Source organism: Cuculus canorus, chromosome 5, assembly GCF_017976375.1.
Source record: "Cuculus canorus isolate bCucCan1 chromosome 5, bCucCan1.pri, whole genome shotgun sequence".
In the NCBI taxonomy this organism is placed as follows: Eukaryota; Metazoa; Chordata; class Aves; order Cuculiformes; family Cuculidae; genus Cuculus; species Cuculus canorus.
Window position 1 is genome coordinate 33176773 of NC_071405.1, and position 18471 is coordinate 33195243.

The following is an 18471-nucleotide window of genomic DNA, read 5'->3' on the forward strand; positions in this document are numbered from 1 at the left end:
AAGAAAAGAGCAGAATTTACTCCTTGTATTTTTTACTAAAAAGAAAAGTATAAAATATAATAAACGCAAGGCACAAATGACAATCTACAGTATTAGCCAGACTTTGTGATATCCCAGTCAGCATCAAAAAGAGCCTCAACAGGTGGAATCAGGTCCAGTCACTGCAACTTGTCCTTTGCACCAAAGAAAAATGTGAGTAAAATTTTAAAAATCACTAAAACCTATCTTTCTTGAATTCAACTCAACACCTCCCCTGCTTCAACTGCTGCCCAAAAGATATAAATCCCTAGGGTATTAGAATACACTTCTATGGAAGTAAAGAAGAACTTCCTTGATTTCTTCTGTTTACAAGCTTTTCTGGCTACGAATGTTTTTCTATAGCTAGTACAAGGAAGAAAATAGTTCAATACACAACACAGGTGCTTTCTTGTCCTTGTAAACATTATCTTTAAACCTAATGTTAGTTCTCCTATATGTACTATACTTCAGGAAGCATTAAAGACTTCCAATTTGACCTACTACGCCGCAACTTTACATTGTCAAAATCAATTATATTTATCCCTAAAACAAAGGATTGTCTCATATTACTCAACAAAATGAAATCAGCTGATTGCAGAACAAGGTTGACAGGCTTTGGAACAAAGCAAATGAGATATTCACCACAAAACAATGACTGAGTTGTTCGGAGCTTGATGAGTGAGAAAGCTAAACTGACAAAAAAATAAAAGGACATTCAAACTATTGGGGTGTGAAGTAATCCCCAGGGGGCAAGAGGAAAGAGTAATATAATGTTTCATAGCTTTTAATTACTTCCTTATTCATATTAAGTCAGTCCATATTGAGTAAAGACTCTACAAACAGCTAAAGGAATAAAGAAAAGCTTTATATAATATAACTTAAGTAATATATTCTCCAAAATAAACATGCAAAGCTACCATTAACTAGGACTTAATCTGTAAAATAGCAGAACAGTGACTTCAAGAAAAAAAATCAGAATTATGAGAAACTCCTCTAAGTTATTTTTAACTACACCTATATGTTTAACCAAGAAAAGTGAAAACCAGACAGATGTTCTGAAATAACTCAATGAATTTATTTAAATGTTTTTTAAATATTAAATTTCTACTTTAAAATAGTATGAATTGTATCAAATCTCAAAATATTTTAATACTTAATTGTTTTAATTTTTATTTATCTAACCTCATACAAGGTAATTTCATCAGAAATTTATTTTTATGAATTTTAAATTACACTGCAGGCAACCAACCATTCAAAGCAATTTATTAAACTCAAAATACATGATAGTTCCTGTCCTGAAGAGACTCCTGTCGAAGTGACAAGCAAGACCAATAATGGGAAGAGAAACAGAAGCAAAATATCTCATCTGAGGTCAAGCCACAGGTCAAAGACTAAAACTGAGAGTAAAGCCCACCATACTTGGCTATACTGACTCCATCTGGCTCTCAGTCTCCTGTGAGCCTCATGAGCAACTCGGAAAAGAAGTGGAAAAAATAGTAAGAAAACAGCAGAGCTTTAACTCTGACTTGACTTTCTTATTTAGCAGATGATACAGTTTAAATTAGTATGTATTTTTCTTGTTCATGGAAAAATTACCACAGTGAAGACAAGCACTATAATTCTCCAAGCTAGTGCTGTGCTTTCGTCTCTGCATTACGTTTTTCTCTGGGCTGATTATAAATTGACAGGATAACCCTGTGGTGGTTTGATTTGTAAGAGATTCAGAGCTAAAATCAGGAGAAGATTTCATAGCATTATTTTTTGAGCAAAAACATCCATACAGAACTCTACTTAAAAAAAAAAAAATGAATGGTGCTATGCACAGCCATCTTATTTTATAACCCTTGCTTGTTCCAAATATTAATGTTCTATGTTACAATTTTCAAATGTTCTAAGCAGTCATTCCTGATCTGATTGTCAAAGCAAAGCAAGTAACAAAAAAGCATGCAAGGATACTTTAAGCTTTCATATTTACTATCTGTAAGGTGATTAACTTTTTTTGTAATTTAAATTACTTAGATTTGGAACTACAGCCAGCTATGGGTTTTTTTCTCATGGTGAAGGAAGGTAAGAATATTTTAGAAAGTGAGGGCCATGTCTTAGCTATAGAATTGGCTCTTGACATCAGTATCACTTCTGAAACTAAAATCACCTTTAAGCCAAAATAATGCTCACCTTCCATAGTCAACCGATCACAAAATCAGAGTCCTTTACTCTTTAGCATTGTAGATACAAGAAAGACAAACCAAAAAATCTCAAAAGATGAAACTCCATGGCACTCCATAGCCTAATTTAAACATTTTAGGCTCTGACCAAGTACATGAAAATGTAAAGTTAACAATGCAAATGGAATTTAGCTAGCAGATTTTATGAGGAAAAGTACACTCCAATAATTATTATCAAAGTTAAATTCTTCAGACTTCAATTTTTAATACAAAAATAATTAGACTAGATTAAAACGCTTCCAACGTGACAAAAGTCTAAGGATACAAGAATGTAGGATTACGCAGCTTTTGCCTTCAATTTTTTTTATGGCAGTCGTTCTTTAGTTTATGGGTTTTAAAGAGAGGATTAGAGCATTTAACTTAGATCAAAATAAACATAAATCAAGCATGTCATCAATACTAATATTTTTTAAAGTAATAATACACATCTTTTGAACAGGTCAAATTCATCAAATGCAGAAAGATATACTTCAGCTCTTTCAAAAATACAACAGTAAGAGACATTAAGGTGAGAAGTAGAAACAATCATTTACATACATACAACCAAAAAAGTAATCAGAAAAATATAACTGGAAAAATTAACCATAGCAAAATAGAGCTGCCTTCAACAGTGCTGAAACAAGATTATTCAACTCATATTTCAAAAACAAAACACCTTCTCCACCCCCCAATACTATCATGCTTTTATTGTAGGGCTCCAGCTTAACAGTTCAGCAATTAAAAAATGGTGAAATAATGTGGATTTGGTTATCACAATAGCTATTTGCCCTCTTAGGTAATTCTGAAAAGCACAAGTAAACAGGGAAAAATAAGTCAAACCTACTGCTTTTCTAGCAAATGGCAAATCAATCTATTAAATAAGAAAGATTTATGGACTTGGTGATGACTTGGATTTTTTCTCTCCTTTGTTTATCAAAGGCTGCTTGTAAAGAGAAGCACTATAATGAAATAAAAAAAATGTAATGTAGATAATTTTTGTCAATAGCCTGGTGATCAGCTGTAGCAGCTTTGTACATTATTATAGCAAGCCAAATTCATTGCCATGCAATCCTGCTGTCTTTGTGCTGCCTACAGAGATCTTTCTAATACAGACACTGCTTAAACCTATGATACTTGAAAAAAAATCTCAAGTGGTGAATTACTTAAAATACAGCATGAAGTTTACACATAGGTGCAGCATTTTCGGTGATTCAATACAAGGAGATAGAAATAAGACAAAGAAACGCTATAAAGCAATATAAGCACATTTACCCTTCTTATACGCAGTTCTTCTATTGCCTCCAATAAACTTGTTTTGAAGTCTAACAGTCGAATTGAAAGCAATGTCTCTGATGGACTTTGAAGAGTAGAGTCAAGAGCCTCCATTTTAAAATCTTCATCCATTCTTGGAACTTGTTTCTGTAAAACAAAAATGCATATTTCCTCTCCAGTTTATCTTTAAGAGGATATTCAAGCCACAAAACTTACAAATGAAGAAGCAAATTCTCTTTGCAAAACTACTAGTTACAGCCACTGTGCTATTAACAATATTTTCATTTTAAATTAGTGTGCAATATTGCAAAAGAAAACAAACAGCTTTATTCACCACATTCATTTGTTTTTCCTCTTTATTTTTGGCTTGAGCTTAGTTTTAAACAAAGATTGTGATAAGCATGAAAAACGAAGTAGTGCAGTTGGTTCTTCTCCAGAGCTACTGCCCAGCACTGGCACGAAGGTACTGCAACAGACACATCAGGCCACGGAAGAGTAGAACACTATCTACCTTGAGATTACAAAAATCACAGGCACACCAATTTTAAAGACCTTCAGAGAGGCTTGAAATTATGAACTGAAAGTAGCCATGGTTGCTGCTTCTGAATTTTAATAAGAAAGCTTTTTGGTTCTGTTCCCCTAAGATGAAAGATCTTCAAACAAGAAGATCCATGTGTCTCTGTAGGGACAGAGTGTTTTTGTATAATCACATCAGAGATGATTACAAAACTTAGTGAGCATTTAATTTACAAAAAGGTAACTGTACATATTCCAACTGTACTTTCCAAATTATTTCTTTTTAATATTTGAGACTGAATTTCCACTATTCTATGAGAATACAGAATGCCATCCCTTCCCAGAGACCTGTGTGTTTCTGTACTAAGAATTACAGAGGTAGGGATAGAGCACAGGAGTTATGACTGACCTGGCCACTGCCACAGAACCCTTAGGAAGGAATTCCTGCAAGAACAGAGACCTGGTCTCTATCACGGGGCCATAACAACTACAAATCAGGGCTCACCACTTTTTCTGCTGTTGTCTAAATAAAACCCTAACATAGATCAAATTTAAGCTGCTTGGTCATGGATAACAGATTGATGCCTGGCTCAGTTGCCCAACCACAACAGTTATTCCAAGTTACTGAAAGAAAGCTTTTGCTAAAACCAGAAAAAATCAGGCTGATTTTTTTATTCCATCTTAAAACATGTGACTAATACTGAACTGTCCAGTACAAAATATTTACATAAGTTCTTTTGTCAGTGTCAAAGTGTGCACGTTTAAAAGACTTCCAAAAAGGCAGCAAATAAAAGTCTGAGTAAGAACAATGTACAAACATGTACCACTTCAGGCAACAAATTTGTTGTGTCAATGTGCCAACACAAATCAGGCACTGTGCAGCCAGTCTGCATACATTTTAGACACAGTTTAGTCCTAGGTTGTTTGGGTTTTATTCTTCAAGTAAAGCACGAGGACAAAAAACCCCAAACTACTTTTTTTTTTTTTTAGCCAAATAATTTAGGATTTATGAAGTCAGAACCTCCCAAAAGCACATTAAAAATTTCTTTCTTTCACCCAAGTTTTCAAAATTGTTTCCTTACTGACAAATATTGTACCACTAATTCATGAAGCACTACTACAAACAAAACTTTTCATAGCATATCAAGTGTTGAGAGATCATCATAGCTACAAAACTACTAAAAAATGCTAATATCACGCACAATAGACTAGGCAAGGAGCCATTTGATTTCACTTTTAATGATGCTATGTTCTGATCCGAAGGGCAAGATTTTGCAAATATAATGTTAAGACATGGTGCATGCTCCAATTCTATTGCTCTCAAATGACATTACAGCTTTGGAGTTGGGGGATTCTACAGCTTTGGATTTCTACAAGACATCTGTTACCAAATGGAGAATCCTGATACCCTGTGTCAATAAGGGCAAAAAATAACAGTGCTTGTGAAAACCTTGACAGAGAAGAAGGATGGTCTGACTCTGGGCTTCATCCTACAAGGTGCACTTCAGTAATGAAATAACATCTATTCAAGTCAACCAGTAGAAGAATGTATATTAACCGATAAACACTAGGGCTTGCAATTTTCTTTCTCATCACAGAAGCAATGTGAGAATTATTTTCATGGAGGCGTATTTTCAAACCAATGCTGTAGTCCAACGGATGGAACAAAATGGGCCTCAGGCATCCACAGGCTTTCTCTCAGCTCACTGATCGCAGTAGGAGCACTTGACAAAAAAGACTTCACCCGTCTAATGCAATGAGTAAGGATAAAGTCTTTTCTGAGTGAAGCTCATTGAGCCTTCATCTGTCCCTTCATTGTGCAAGTACTATTTGCTCATGGGAAATTTGTACTCAGAGTGCTTTTTCTAAGACTGCAACAACTTGCTTCACAGTCTGCTGTTGCAAACTGCAAGGTACAGTATCTGTCATGCACGCTCCCTCTCTTCTTCCTCTGAGCTGAGTGCAAGACACCTCTGTGGTCTCCTACATCACAGAGAGATCAAAGAACTTAGTTACCTGCCTGAACAGTTTATGCTATGCTTGACTAGAAACAAAAATATGCAAAATAAAATAATAAAGTCACAGAAGATTTCAAAATATCTACCATACTGATAAAATACCTGCTTTCAATATCACACATTAATACACCTGTCTAGAGATACAGTAAAGATGTATAATAATAAATGTCCTTTGACACAGTAAATACAAGAAAATACACATGTAATCAGATATATTCCCAAGGAGATGTATTTTTACTTTAACGATTATTTTTCTAAAAAATTATTTTACAGGTATTCTGACAAATAACAGAGCATACATGGGAACATTCTAAAAGTTAAAGTAAAAATTATTCAAGTTCCTAATTTGAAGCATTTACTACATTTGTTTTCCTATTACTTGTTTTATGTTTAACAAAATAAGGACAAAAATTACTTTTTAAAAAGCACATTATAAAATCCATTTTAACACAATTTTAAGTGCCGTAAAAGGCTTTATATCTTTGAAAAGCACTTATTAAAAATTACATCTTAAATACCCTACACTAGAAAGTAAGTTAGCCTATAAGCCTGATAGGGGTCAGGGTAATAACACAGAATGAACAAATTACACTGTCATTCCACTTAAATTATTTAAGTTATTTAATTTGACCTGTAGATAGTCTCTTGTCTTCTCATCACGCCTGACTTTTAAGTGGGAGGTCTTCATTCATGATGATCCTTTAATGGAAGCAAAGCTTTCTCCATTTAACCCATGGTGTTATCAATCATGTACAGGGATAAATGAGGCTGTAAGATTTTGCCAGTATCACAAATGACATTGTGACCCGAGGCCAACATCTTTATTTGCTTCTCCAGTGATTCACTTCAGCAGATATTAACCAATTTTATAATCCATGAAAGGCAAAATTAAAGGACACCATCCATAAAACAGAATAATTCCTATCAGCAACAAAGTGATGTCTGTATTATCTTATAAATTATATGGCCATACAGTGTGGTAATGTAATGAAGTAAAGATGGTAATAATCAAATGCCTAGGGCAAATGCTAATATGCATTTAATCACACAGCATGAAGCCATTTGTCACTACAGTTGAATGCATGTGTACATAAAATACATGAGTCACGTCCTTATTGTTATAGTATAACAGCATCAATTTCACACTATCATTTTACCACAATAACAACTGTAGGTTTTGATATTAACTAAAACACTCGAATGCCAGAAGTGCAACTGATAGCAATATCTTTAAAAAACTATTTTGAAATACTTTCCTCCTACTACTTGATTTAACACATTTTAATATTGCATGTGTGCAGAATTCTATAGTTTTTTATACAAAACCTCGTTCAAGTACATTTTAGCAACACCTTGAGTGACTTTTTAGAAACAGTGTAATTTATATCATTTCAAATTAGGTTGAATGATTTCTTAAGCAGGTATCATTCTTGATAAATATTGATTTTCATTTGTCTATAGGCACTTACATACAAGCAAGAAATAGACAAGGGATCTGCCTTAAGAAAATCAGACCTTTAGTTGTGAAGCGTTGGCAATTTCTGCCTCCAAAAAAGGTCCACTGCAGTGCAATTGCAAATTCCGTGCTTGGTGAAACACAGGAATGAAAGCAGCAGTGGAGAAACTTTACCTGCTGAAGTCTAATAGCTTCTGGTCAAAGGGATGGCAGTAAAAACATGGGCATCCCCGTAAGATGCAGATGGAGAAGTTATAAGAATCAACTCTACCACCCCTATGTTTCAGATGCAGCCCACTATAACTGACATTGTAGCTGCAAGAAAAGATTTTGTGACCGTCTGTGAAAAAAAGCACAAGAGTTTATCCAAACAAAATAAATTAATCTAGATACATAATACACCCATGTACATACAGTTATGTCTAGTTAAGGGCTAGAATTTAAATCTAAATATTTTCAGTTACCTTATTTTCAAGATGTTGATTTTCAAGTGATGTGGTGGAACTGTCAAGTCAGTTCACAGTTTAACAAGTATGCTCCATTTTTGTCATGTTAAACCGAAGAGTACATAATGCTGTCCACTTTTACATCAAAATCTTTAAAAAATACTGATATGCAAAAAAGGCATAGTATGACTGAATTTTATAAAAGATCTCATTAGTATTACAAATAAATATAATAAATAACCACACCACACAGGATAAGGTTACTTTTAAAGACCAAAATACATATAGAGGCACTGTCTGGTTCATAAAAAGCAAGATAAAAAGCAAGATAATAATAAAATGATACATTTTCACTTTCCAAGGAAATGTCTTTTTTATACTGTTCAAACATCTGCTTTTATTGGAGAGAACTAAAAACAGAAGCATAAGAGCCCAGAATCCATAATTATAATAGGAAGAGCTCACCACAAAGAACTAGATTAAAAAGCAGGTGTTCATTTTCCAGATTCCAACCACAACGTCTGTCTCACACCTTGGTTGCATAAAGCCAATGGGGTTCCTCCCAGGCAGTGCCATCAAATTGGGAATATGAGACCACTTGGTACATTGTCTATTTAGAGACAACAACCAAGAAATCTGAAATAAGGTACATTGTAAGAACCACTGATTTTTTAAGAATCCATCATGTAAATGTTTAAGTGGGTTAACACCAGTCTTACTGGATCAAGAGAGTTTCAGCATTTTAAAGTTCTTGGGCTCATTTGGATTAAAACTGAAAAATCTGAAGACAGCAACCACCCCATCACAACTGGCTTTTTTTATTTCTAGTTTGGATTCAGAGATTTTCTGTAGGTAGGGTTACTTATTTTAAAACTTTTATAGGCTGGAAAATACTGTAGGGCTATGTTTTATAGTGTTAAAATTTATTTCAATTTAGACATTTATAGAAAAATAAGTTATTTTTAATTTTTAATAGAAGCTTATAATACTTCTCCATCCCACACTTTCCAACAGGAATATACACTGTCCTTTTAGGAAAAACAGCTAGTTTTGAATACAACAGACACCATTCTCATCCAACCAACACACTGGATTTGCCTACCCACAACTCATCTGTACAGGTCCAGAAGGCACAACTCCTTTGAGCTTTGACAAAGCTATGTGGGCAAGTTACCATGACAGGAGCTCCTTTCAGGTCCCAGAGGGCTGGCAGTGGTGCCCATGAGGTGTTAACACATAGCAGATGCAACACACACTCTTGAACGATCTGTGTTGTTTTCATTCTCTATTTTGTTTTCTTTCAAATTGTGTCTTTGAGGAACCGTTCTGGTTTCTACCTGAGAACGGCTCATTCACACATACAAATCAAACAAAGCAAATAACCTGAACATTACACAAAAATGCAGGTTATGAGAAAGAAAGCATCACCTCTAGCAATTGCAGAAATGCTGTCTCTGCATACAACGGGGTGGTGTTTAACAATAAATATTTCCTTCCTAGGAGATAATCCACCACACAACTCATATTTTAATGATTAACCTCTACAGTTCTGTTAACAATATTCATCTACTCATGGTCAGCTGGTATCACAATGATCTAAAAATCATAGCATTACACAACACAGTATTTCATCCAGTCTTCTAAAGCTTTTGAAGTTAACTCTTCAAAAATTCCCGACCTTTTTAAAACTGAAGTGAGTTTCCAATCTTGTTAGAATACTGGTTTCTAAAAGACAAGATTAATAGACCAGTATATTGGGTTTCTTTTACAAAGAATTATGTTATTCTTGAAAATACCAAAACCTTGAGCCTTTACTAAAACCAGAAGAAAATAAATATAGACTATTTGGGGGAGTTGTAGTTGTCTTAAACCAAAAATCATTTAGAGGAAGGATAGGGCAGACTTGTGGCTTTTGAATACAGAAGATCGTATGATTTATTAGAATTTTACAGCAAATCAGGTAGTAATGTCAAAATATTTATTTTAAAGGACCCCTTTATACTAATTTTAATTCAAAATAAATATCTACTAAAATTCCATAGAATCATTTTGTTCATATATATTACAGAAATGTCAGTTTGGTGAACATACACTTAGTCTAAGAACAGTTGTCTCAGGACAGGCAAAGGGTCCTGCCACCTCACTAGTCCATCAATAATACAGAAAAGTCCAGTTGTAACATTTTTCTACTAAATGGAAAGGAACAGTAATTTTCCTTGACCTTCCAACTACAGGATTTTTAAATTAGCCCACAGCACTAATTTGGATCATGTGTTGCTTTTTTATAGTGTAAGCATCAAGTACAACATTACCATCAGCATGCAATCTATATACGGCTTTGAAGACTGGTGGAACCAGATTGCTTCTTAAAGGTTTTGCAGAAGAATATTCTCTGTTTCTGTATATGGATCAATAATACTTTGCTGTATCTACTCTATCTACCCTTGTTCATGCTCTTTCCTAAAACGAGAGGTTACACTTTTACTACGTTACCTTAACAACACAGGACAGAATTGTCTAGAGGGCTCATGACAGAAATTCTGAAACACTGAATATAATATATAGCCTGCTACTAAAGAAAGAGAAGATGTTGTTCTGTGCTGCCCTAACAGCTGAAGATTTAAAATAACAGATTTATTCCATATAGTAGATATCCCACATTTTACCCAAGGAACAAATTTGTGAACTTGGTATTATTTCTTGTTTTCCAGAGAAAAGGTAGTCCTAGTCTTACATCCTTATCTATGGTATTAGAAGCTTCCAGCCTAAATTCAATAGCATTTGTTTAAATTCAAGATAAGCATAAAGATTTTCATTCTGGAGGCCCTACAGTTGTTCTAAAGTTGCCTTCGTCAAAACCCAGGGAAGTATTGTGTTCTTTGCAGGAAGGGGACCAACGTTATGTCCTTAAAAGAGCACAATTGTGCTTAAAAACATGCCTTAGAACCTTTGCTGAAAAATAATTATTAGATACTAGTGATCTGAGACAGTCTGGTTGGTGACACATCTCTTCAAAATTTCATGTTTTAATAAAATTGTGGGGAAGGTATTGAACAAAGAACTCCCAGCTGCTAGAACCCTCAGGTTTTCTTGGGTCAAGAAGTAGTGGGTCTGGGTTGTTTGTTTCATTTTCCTTGTTTACCTAAAAGTTTTTATATGCTATTCTGTAAGACACTGCATTTCCAACTCTGTTTCAACATGTTAGTGAAGCTACTGTTAGGGAGTACGGATAAGTGAGTTTTTATTAAATATGGTGATATGGTTAACATCTTTATTGTGTTTCAAACCCATCTAAATGTAACAGCTAAGTGCTGTATGTGTACTCATCGTATGACAACAAAAAAATGAAGGGAAGCTGAACAACATTCCTGAGAAGACCAAACTGATGACCCAGAAAGCATATGGGAAAGTGTCTCTAAGAGTCTTTTTTTATTCCATCTGCAATACTTTATTTTGATGGGAAAGCAGATGTTTCAAGCAATTATCACAGTGCTCCAATTCAGGATTTTAGATAATAATGCAGTAAAGATTACTGCATCAAATACAGAGCTGTAGTAAACGTAACTTGAAGGGAGACATTTTTAAGCGTATTTTGTCAGTTATTCCAAACTCTGTGTTAGTTACCTGTTGATTTTCGGATGAAGTTTAAGAGATTAGAACTGCTCATCTTGTGCATTTTTTCCCCATTACAAGAGAATACCTTCAGTACTTCAAACTCTTTTGATTAAAGTGCATAATCTTTCACTAACCAGCCCAGGCGTTTTCAAAAAAACAGGTCATTTAAAGTTTCCATATCATACAAGTTGGTTAGCAGGTCTAGCAAACACAAATACATGTTCAGGATCCTTACCTGCTGTAATAAAAAATAATTACATGGTGTATTTAATCTGTATTTTATAGGACAATACTATGGTAAGATAGACAATAACAGATTTGTTTCAACCACAAATAAAAAAAAGATTATTAAGAAATCAGAAAAAATTGTTTTTCTTCAATTCAGTTCAAATTAAGAGAAGACGAGAAAGCAATTTCACTCTAATTAAGACTGTAAAAATGTGTATCTACTTACTACATGTTTGTATGTCAGACTAAATTCTCACTCTCCCTAACCTTTCAATCCAAACATTTTTCAAGGTTTACTCTGCATCCTGTTACTTATTAGTATTAGGCCATTAATTATTCAAGAGTTTACCCAGGTTTACCCAAATTTCACACACAGAGAAAAATCTAGAGGTCTTTCAGTGAGCAAAAAAAGCAGTTTACCTTCGTTTTAAACACCATACTGCCACCTAGTCGACAACCTATTGAACTATTCTGTCTTCGTACTTAATGCACCACAATTACAGCTAAAGCCATGGAATAAAAACTAAATCATTTCCTAAAAGCATGTTTGTGTAAGGACTAAGGTATCAGAAACCATACCATTGGAGCTCCAAACAACTTCATCATCCAGCAAAAGTACTCTGGCAGCACAAAGCAAGTAACAACTTCAGCTTTTGGAACTCATTTGCAACTTGTCACTCACTTTCTGCAGAAAGTGTAAATGTATGCAAAATCACAGAATCGCTTAGGTTGGAAAAGACCTTTAAGATCATATAGTCAAACCTTCCAATATGGTATTAGCTACTTATTTGTAGTTATAGTTGTAAAATAACCATACCAAGTGTAAAACAAGGAAGTAATTAGATTCAGTACCATCAAGCAAGGGATCAGTCCAAAATAATATATTAACATTATACAGATTTACACTAAGGAAAGTACTGAAGAAAACCATACCCATATGTGAGAGACCACCTAAAGATCTCTGGTGTTCAGTTTTATCAGTGAAAGAAGGCTGTCTGCTATGGACGCATCATTCAGAACCATGTCAAACAGTGGAGTGTTTCTTACATGACAGTCTGATTAAAGAGAATAAATTGTGCTCTTGGCTAAATTTAATCCAGAAGATTAGGGATACAGCAGCAGAAGGTGCAGATGCAATCTCCTGCTTCAGCAAGTTCAGGCACTACTGATATTAACTTCTTTCCAACATGTTGGAATTATCTATTTTATATGCAGAAAGAACTGTTTTGCCTGAAGATTGGTCTGGGGTTTCTTTTATTCTCTCTTATTTTAAATGTGTCTGACAAGAAATACCACTTTCTTCTCTACAAACCATTCCTCAACAGAACTTACACTAACATTACTAATATTTTGGGATCTCTGTGGTAAAGAAAATAACCTCAGTGGTGCACAATATGACAAGAAAATTGTTTCTTTTCTGACTGAGCATCACAGGCAATGTAGGTATCAGTGAAAAAAAATCCTGTGTCATCATTAGAACAAGTTCCTAATCCTATGTACGTGCATCCTGCTACAGGTTAGTTTAAGGACGACTCTGCAGCACCTGGTTTGGAACAGCTCCCAGCAGGGGGATTGGAACTGGATGATCTTTAAGGTCCCTTCCAACCCAAACTATTCTATGATTCTATGAGGTGAGGAACGTCAGGAGAAGGCAAGGAGCTGTCTTATACCAGAACACAGAGTTTTATGTCTCCTCCTCACACCACAGCACCTCACAGCTCCAGAGCACCAGAGACTGCAGAAAAAAAGGTGGATGGTCTTCCCCCTCTTTGGGTACCCAATGTAGTACATGCTTAAGAGGTACAGAAGTTTGGCAGAACAGAACACATAATGCTTCCATAAAGATGCCATAGAAGACCATAATTGCATGGCATAGTGATAAAAACTTGAATGCAAAAGGCGTAAGAAACCAAAACAGCAACACTTTTAAGATGACACAAATATACCGAAGATGGCAGCCTGACCTGGTGGGAGGTGTCCCTGCCCATGGCAGGGGAGTTGGAAATAAATGACCTTTAAGGTCCTTTCCAACCCAAACTATTCCCTGATTCTATGATTTTTAGAGTTTTCTTCATATTCGCCTTTACCATGAATGTGAGAGAGGATATGACTGAGCTCTTAAGAGTAAGAGTCAGTAAATGTGGAAGTTTTACGGTCAAATTCCTAAGCAAAAGACAAGAACTAAGCTTTCCTGCTGAGGATAAGTTTTCAACTTGATGCACTCTGCTGTTGGCTACATGTCTACTTATTTTTTTCAGCTTTTGTGACACACCACAGGCATTGGGCTGAGAGAGGAGACTAAACCAGAAAAGACACCAAACCAGGAACCCTTCTGTGTCATTGCCTGGAGGCTGAAATGGGCTGGGAGGCAGCCACGAACAACCCAATGAGCATCCAATAAACCAAGTGAAGGTAACAAGTGTGAGGAGAGACACAGGGGAAAAGGAGACACTCTTGGATACAAACTCCTGACCGTTTGGATACAGAACAGACTTGGAAAGCAGGCACTGACAGAAAAGATTCGCTGGATACCAACACGTTTTCCTCACAGACCTGTAGCACAGTCAAACTGTTCTCGCGCTGACAGGCGAGTGGGCTGGCTAGAAACTTAAATAAGGATTTCCAGGCTCTGGATGGGACATTCCATAAGCAAATCCCTGTGAAAAAGACGAAGCTAAGTCGTCCGTAATAAACACCAGGGCAGGCAGCCTGGGCCTCTTGCAAGCCCTTGCCTCCCTGCCCGCCCTTCACCGCCCACAGCGCCCCCTCAGGGCGGGCGGAGCCTTCTGGCGCGGGGAGGGCAGCGCCCGCTGAGCACGCGTTAAATACCCGAGAGCAGAAAGGTTGATCCCTGTCAGGCCCAAATGCAAACCTCCCTGAAGGCAGCTGCGCTCCCAGGCCCTCGCCCCTAGCCCAGGCTCCCCCTGAGGCAAAGGGGGAGAAGGCAAAGGTGGAGAAGGCAAAGAAACAGGGAGAAGGGACAAGGGGAAGGAGAGGAAAGCAGGAACAAGAGGAGAGGACCAGGCACCCTTGGGCAGAGGGTTGTGTGCCCGGCTCACTCCCAAAACACAGAAATGCAGGATACGCACCCCACACCACTCACTCTGCTGACAATGCACCTAAATTCACTGTGAAAGGGAACATGATTTGTTCTTTAAAGGCGTATCTGGTACTTTTTTCCTTACCTTGTACATGCCACTATGTAGTTCTGAAGCACAGGAGTGCTTCACCACAAGTTTGTACTGGTTTCCCCTCAAACAGTGTTTTTCCTGGTACAATAAATTAGATTTATCTTCTTGACTTTGTTTAAACCATATCATTTAACTGCTTGTTAAAGCACACCCGATACTAAAGAGGAGGTGATTTTGGGAGGCACAAAGCCCAACTTTCTTAGAACACATGAAGAAGGGAAAACTTTATGTCAAAATTAGTGTTTACAAACCACTCAAGTTTAACGTATATAGTTGGGGTTTTTTTTAAATTGGATAAGTGATAATATGTGCTTGGTGTATGTGTATATATATTTATATATAAAAAAACCCATAAGCTATGCTGGTTTTCATTACTTGTGTAGCAACTTTAGTTTATGAATTTACCAGTTAAGTAGCTCTCTGCAAAACATTCATTTTTATAACTATCTACATATCATTAATAAATCAATGCTGAATTGCTGTATGGAAGAAACCCAGATATAAGAGCAAGAAAGGGCAAAAAGCAAAGTCATACAACGCAGGCGAGCCATGATAGGCGTATAATGTGAAAATAAGCACTACAATGCGAAGTTATGCAGGAACTTATTTATTGAGTATTTACATTTAACATTGAATGCGAGCTGAAGTCATCTGGCTATTAGAGTCCATTACTTTTGCTTGATCAGACTTGAAAGAGGCTAAAAGAAATGGGATAATGAACATGAGACTTAAGTTTCCAGTAACTATTTTGTTTCCTGGACAAGGGGAATAAAACGATCTAAAGTGACTTGCAGAAATACACGTCCTACCTAAAAAGAAAACAAAACAAAACACAAATTTGAAAGTAACACAGGAAGCCTTTTCAATTATTTTCTTCTGCAACCTAATTTTCAAATATAAATGTACAAAAAAGTATTTGTTTTTTACTCCAAACTGTTTGCATTTCATGTGGATTACTGTATTCAACAACAGCATGAACTTCCATGAAAGCATCATTTCTGTAAATTGTATAGTGCAAGTGTCCTTCAATAAAGCTCATAGCAAATAGTTACATGTATTTTATGTTACACATAAATAACATTTTATGGAAAGATAACATAGTCACTGTGGAATGAGTTGGGTTTTTTACCCTGAAATCCTATGATTTACTTGGCAAAACCTAAAATATTTATTTGAAACAATGATACCTGGAAATGTAATATTTTCCAAAGTACAATTCCGAAAGCATTCCTTTGCAGAAGTTTGGAAATATGTAATCTAGATCTACTAGACTGGGACATAATTTGGACTGTCACCAGTAACACGAGATTTATTCCTGTCAAGGCCACAGCTGGAAGGCTAAAAACCGAAGAGAGCAGAAGACTGACCTTCATACTGAAGCTTATAGACAGTGCTGCAAATGAACGCCAGATTAGTATATATTGGCCCTGGTGGCTGCTGGAAATCATGGTGTTTGCAATTCAGCACAGCACTCCAATCTTTCAAATACATTTGGCAATCTAAGTAGATTAACACACTAAGCAAACCTTCAGCATTGCTCTAATGGTTTTCACAAGGAATTCTGATAGTGTTAATCATATAAATTTATACTTTAAAAATCCCATTCTGAAGAAAAACCAAATTATTTTTAAAATAACGTTTTTGTACTTTAGTTTATCATTTCAGCAATACCTGGCTTCTAACAAAGTCTTTATATAACTAATCTTCGGATGTTATCTCAAATCTGCAGCCATCTTTAATGTGAATACCTACATAAGATCAGGGCACATCTTTTAAATACCATGTATACTTGATAATGAAATATGCCAATCAAATGCTATGTTTCTACAAATGCCTTTTCTCTCTCAGCAGATGCTATTGCTAGGCTTAAACCAAACTCAGTTAATTTATAATTAGAACTGACAACACTATTAACTTGAGATATTTCATTAAATAGTAATGTGACATTTATTTAGCAGTTCTGGAATCCATGACATTATATTTCTAGGAAGTAATATTTGCAGTTACATCAGTTTGTCTTGTGGGGTTTGGGGTGGATTTTTTGTTTGTGTTTGTTCAATTTTTTTGAGTTCCTTATGTACTCATATCCTTTTACTTCTGAGGTAATTTGAACATGAGACACTGAAGTGAAAACATTCCCTTTGTGTTTTCACTTCATATTATTTTGCAACTAGAGCATGGAAACACAAATTCTTACAGAAAATAGTAATTATTGAAGATTATTGAAATTGAAGATTTATATTCCCAGTATGGAAGCAGCATAAAATAATCTGGACTATAGCTTGGTCTAGCATGTTCTATGAGTAAATTAACTATGATGATGTCCAAGAGGGGAAAATGGGAACACTCCTCTGGTTTGGCTTGTGCTTACAAAGCTTTATTTGATGGTTTCATTCATAATAATCTTTTCATAAATCTTTAATATGATCAGACTAATGCATCTGGAAGGAATATTCTGCTCCAGATGGACTACAGCAAGCAGACTATTCTTCGGCCTTTCACATTTTTTTGTCAAGCTCTCAGAACCACAACAGAACATCTGTCCCCAACCATTTTTTTTGCATGTTCCTCCAAGTTATTAATTATTGCAGTTAGACTGCTGCTTTTTAATTCAGCATCAGTCTTTTTTGATTGTTTTCAACCAAGTAAAGTGAGTTTACAAGAAATGTATCTACAGAAGAAAATACTGAAACACTTGAAAAAAAAGAAAAAAAAAGAGGGAAATACTGCAAACAAGATCTACCAGAGTCATTTAAATAACTAACCACTTGGATTAATTTTTGAAAATAAGTAATACAGCTGAATACAAATATCAAAACAACAACAGAGCAAAACCAGGAATACAGTTCTGAAAGACACACTACTCTTCTCATAGAGCATTTCTATTGGAGTCAGTGGTTCTTTCAGATGATAAAATATAACTACTGAGATATTATGTTGCACATGGAATGGAAGCCAACATAAAAGAAAATGTTAATTAACAGACAGAATAAATGTTTGTCTTTAAAGAAGAAAGTAAGAGTCAAAAAGCCACCACTTCCTTTGGTTTGGTACACAAGGAAGTAATTATTTGCTCAGAATTGACCAAAGAGGGTTGAATTTAACCTCTGTTCTCATTTTGGGTCTGTAAAACTGAGGCTGTGTCTGCAGGTACCGCAGTTACTCCGGATACAGTACATCGTCCTATCAAGACAGCCCAGATGAATCAAATTAATGGATTACTGCCTAGGCACACCTTTGTCTGGTGCAAGGACCTTCATGTAGTTATCCCTCTGCTAACTCTTTCACCACGGCAAATTCATTTTTGCACCCAGACTAACTCTTACTGGCATGTCACGACACTAGGATGGGAGACACACCCTTTGGGATCCCTGGAGGAGTTCAGTGGTACATGTGGCCAGGCTCCCTGAAACAGGAGGTTTCTTCAGCAACTGCCAGCTCTCAGAGCTGAAAGTTCCTGCTGCTGCTGCACAAGGGCTTGCTCTGGCGCTGGCAGGTGTCGGTGGA

General features: G+C 35.9%; 1 protein-coding gene across 1 annotated transcript in view; it reads right to left on the reverse strand.

The window, feature by feature from the left end:
- The window catches only part of CCDC73 (coiled-coil domain containing 73), a 99257-nt gene that overhangs the window by 51999 nt on the left and 28787 nt on the right, over window positions 1-18471 (reverse strand). Inside the window, 1 exon segment of the mRNA XM_054067293.1 lies at window positions 3495-3641. Coding sequence (XP_053923268.1) covers window positions 3495-3641 — 147 coding nt within the window.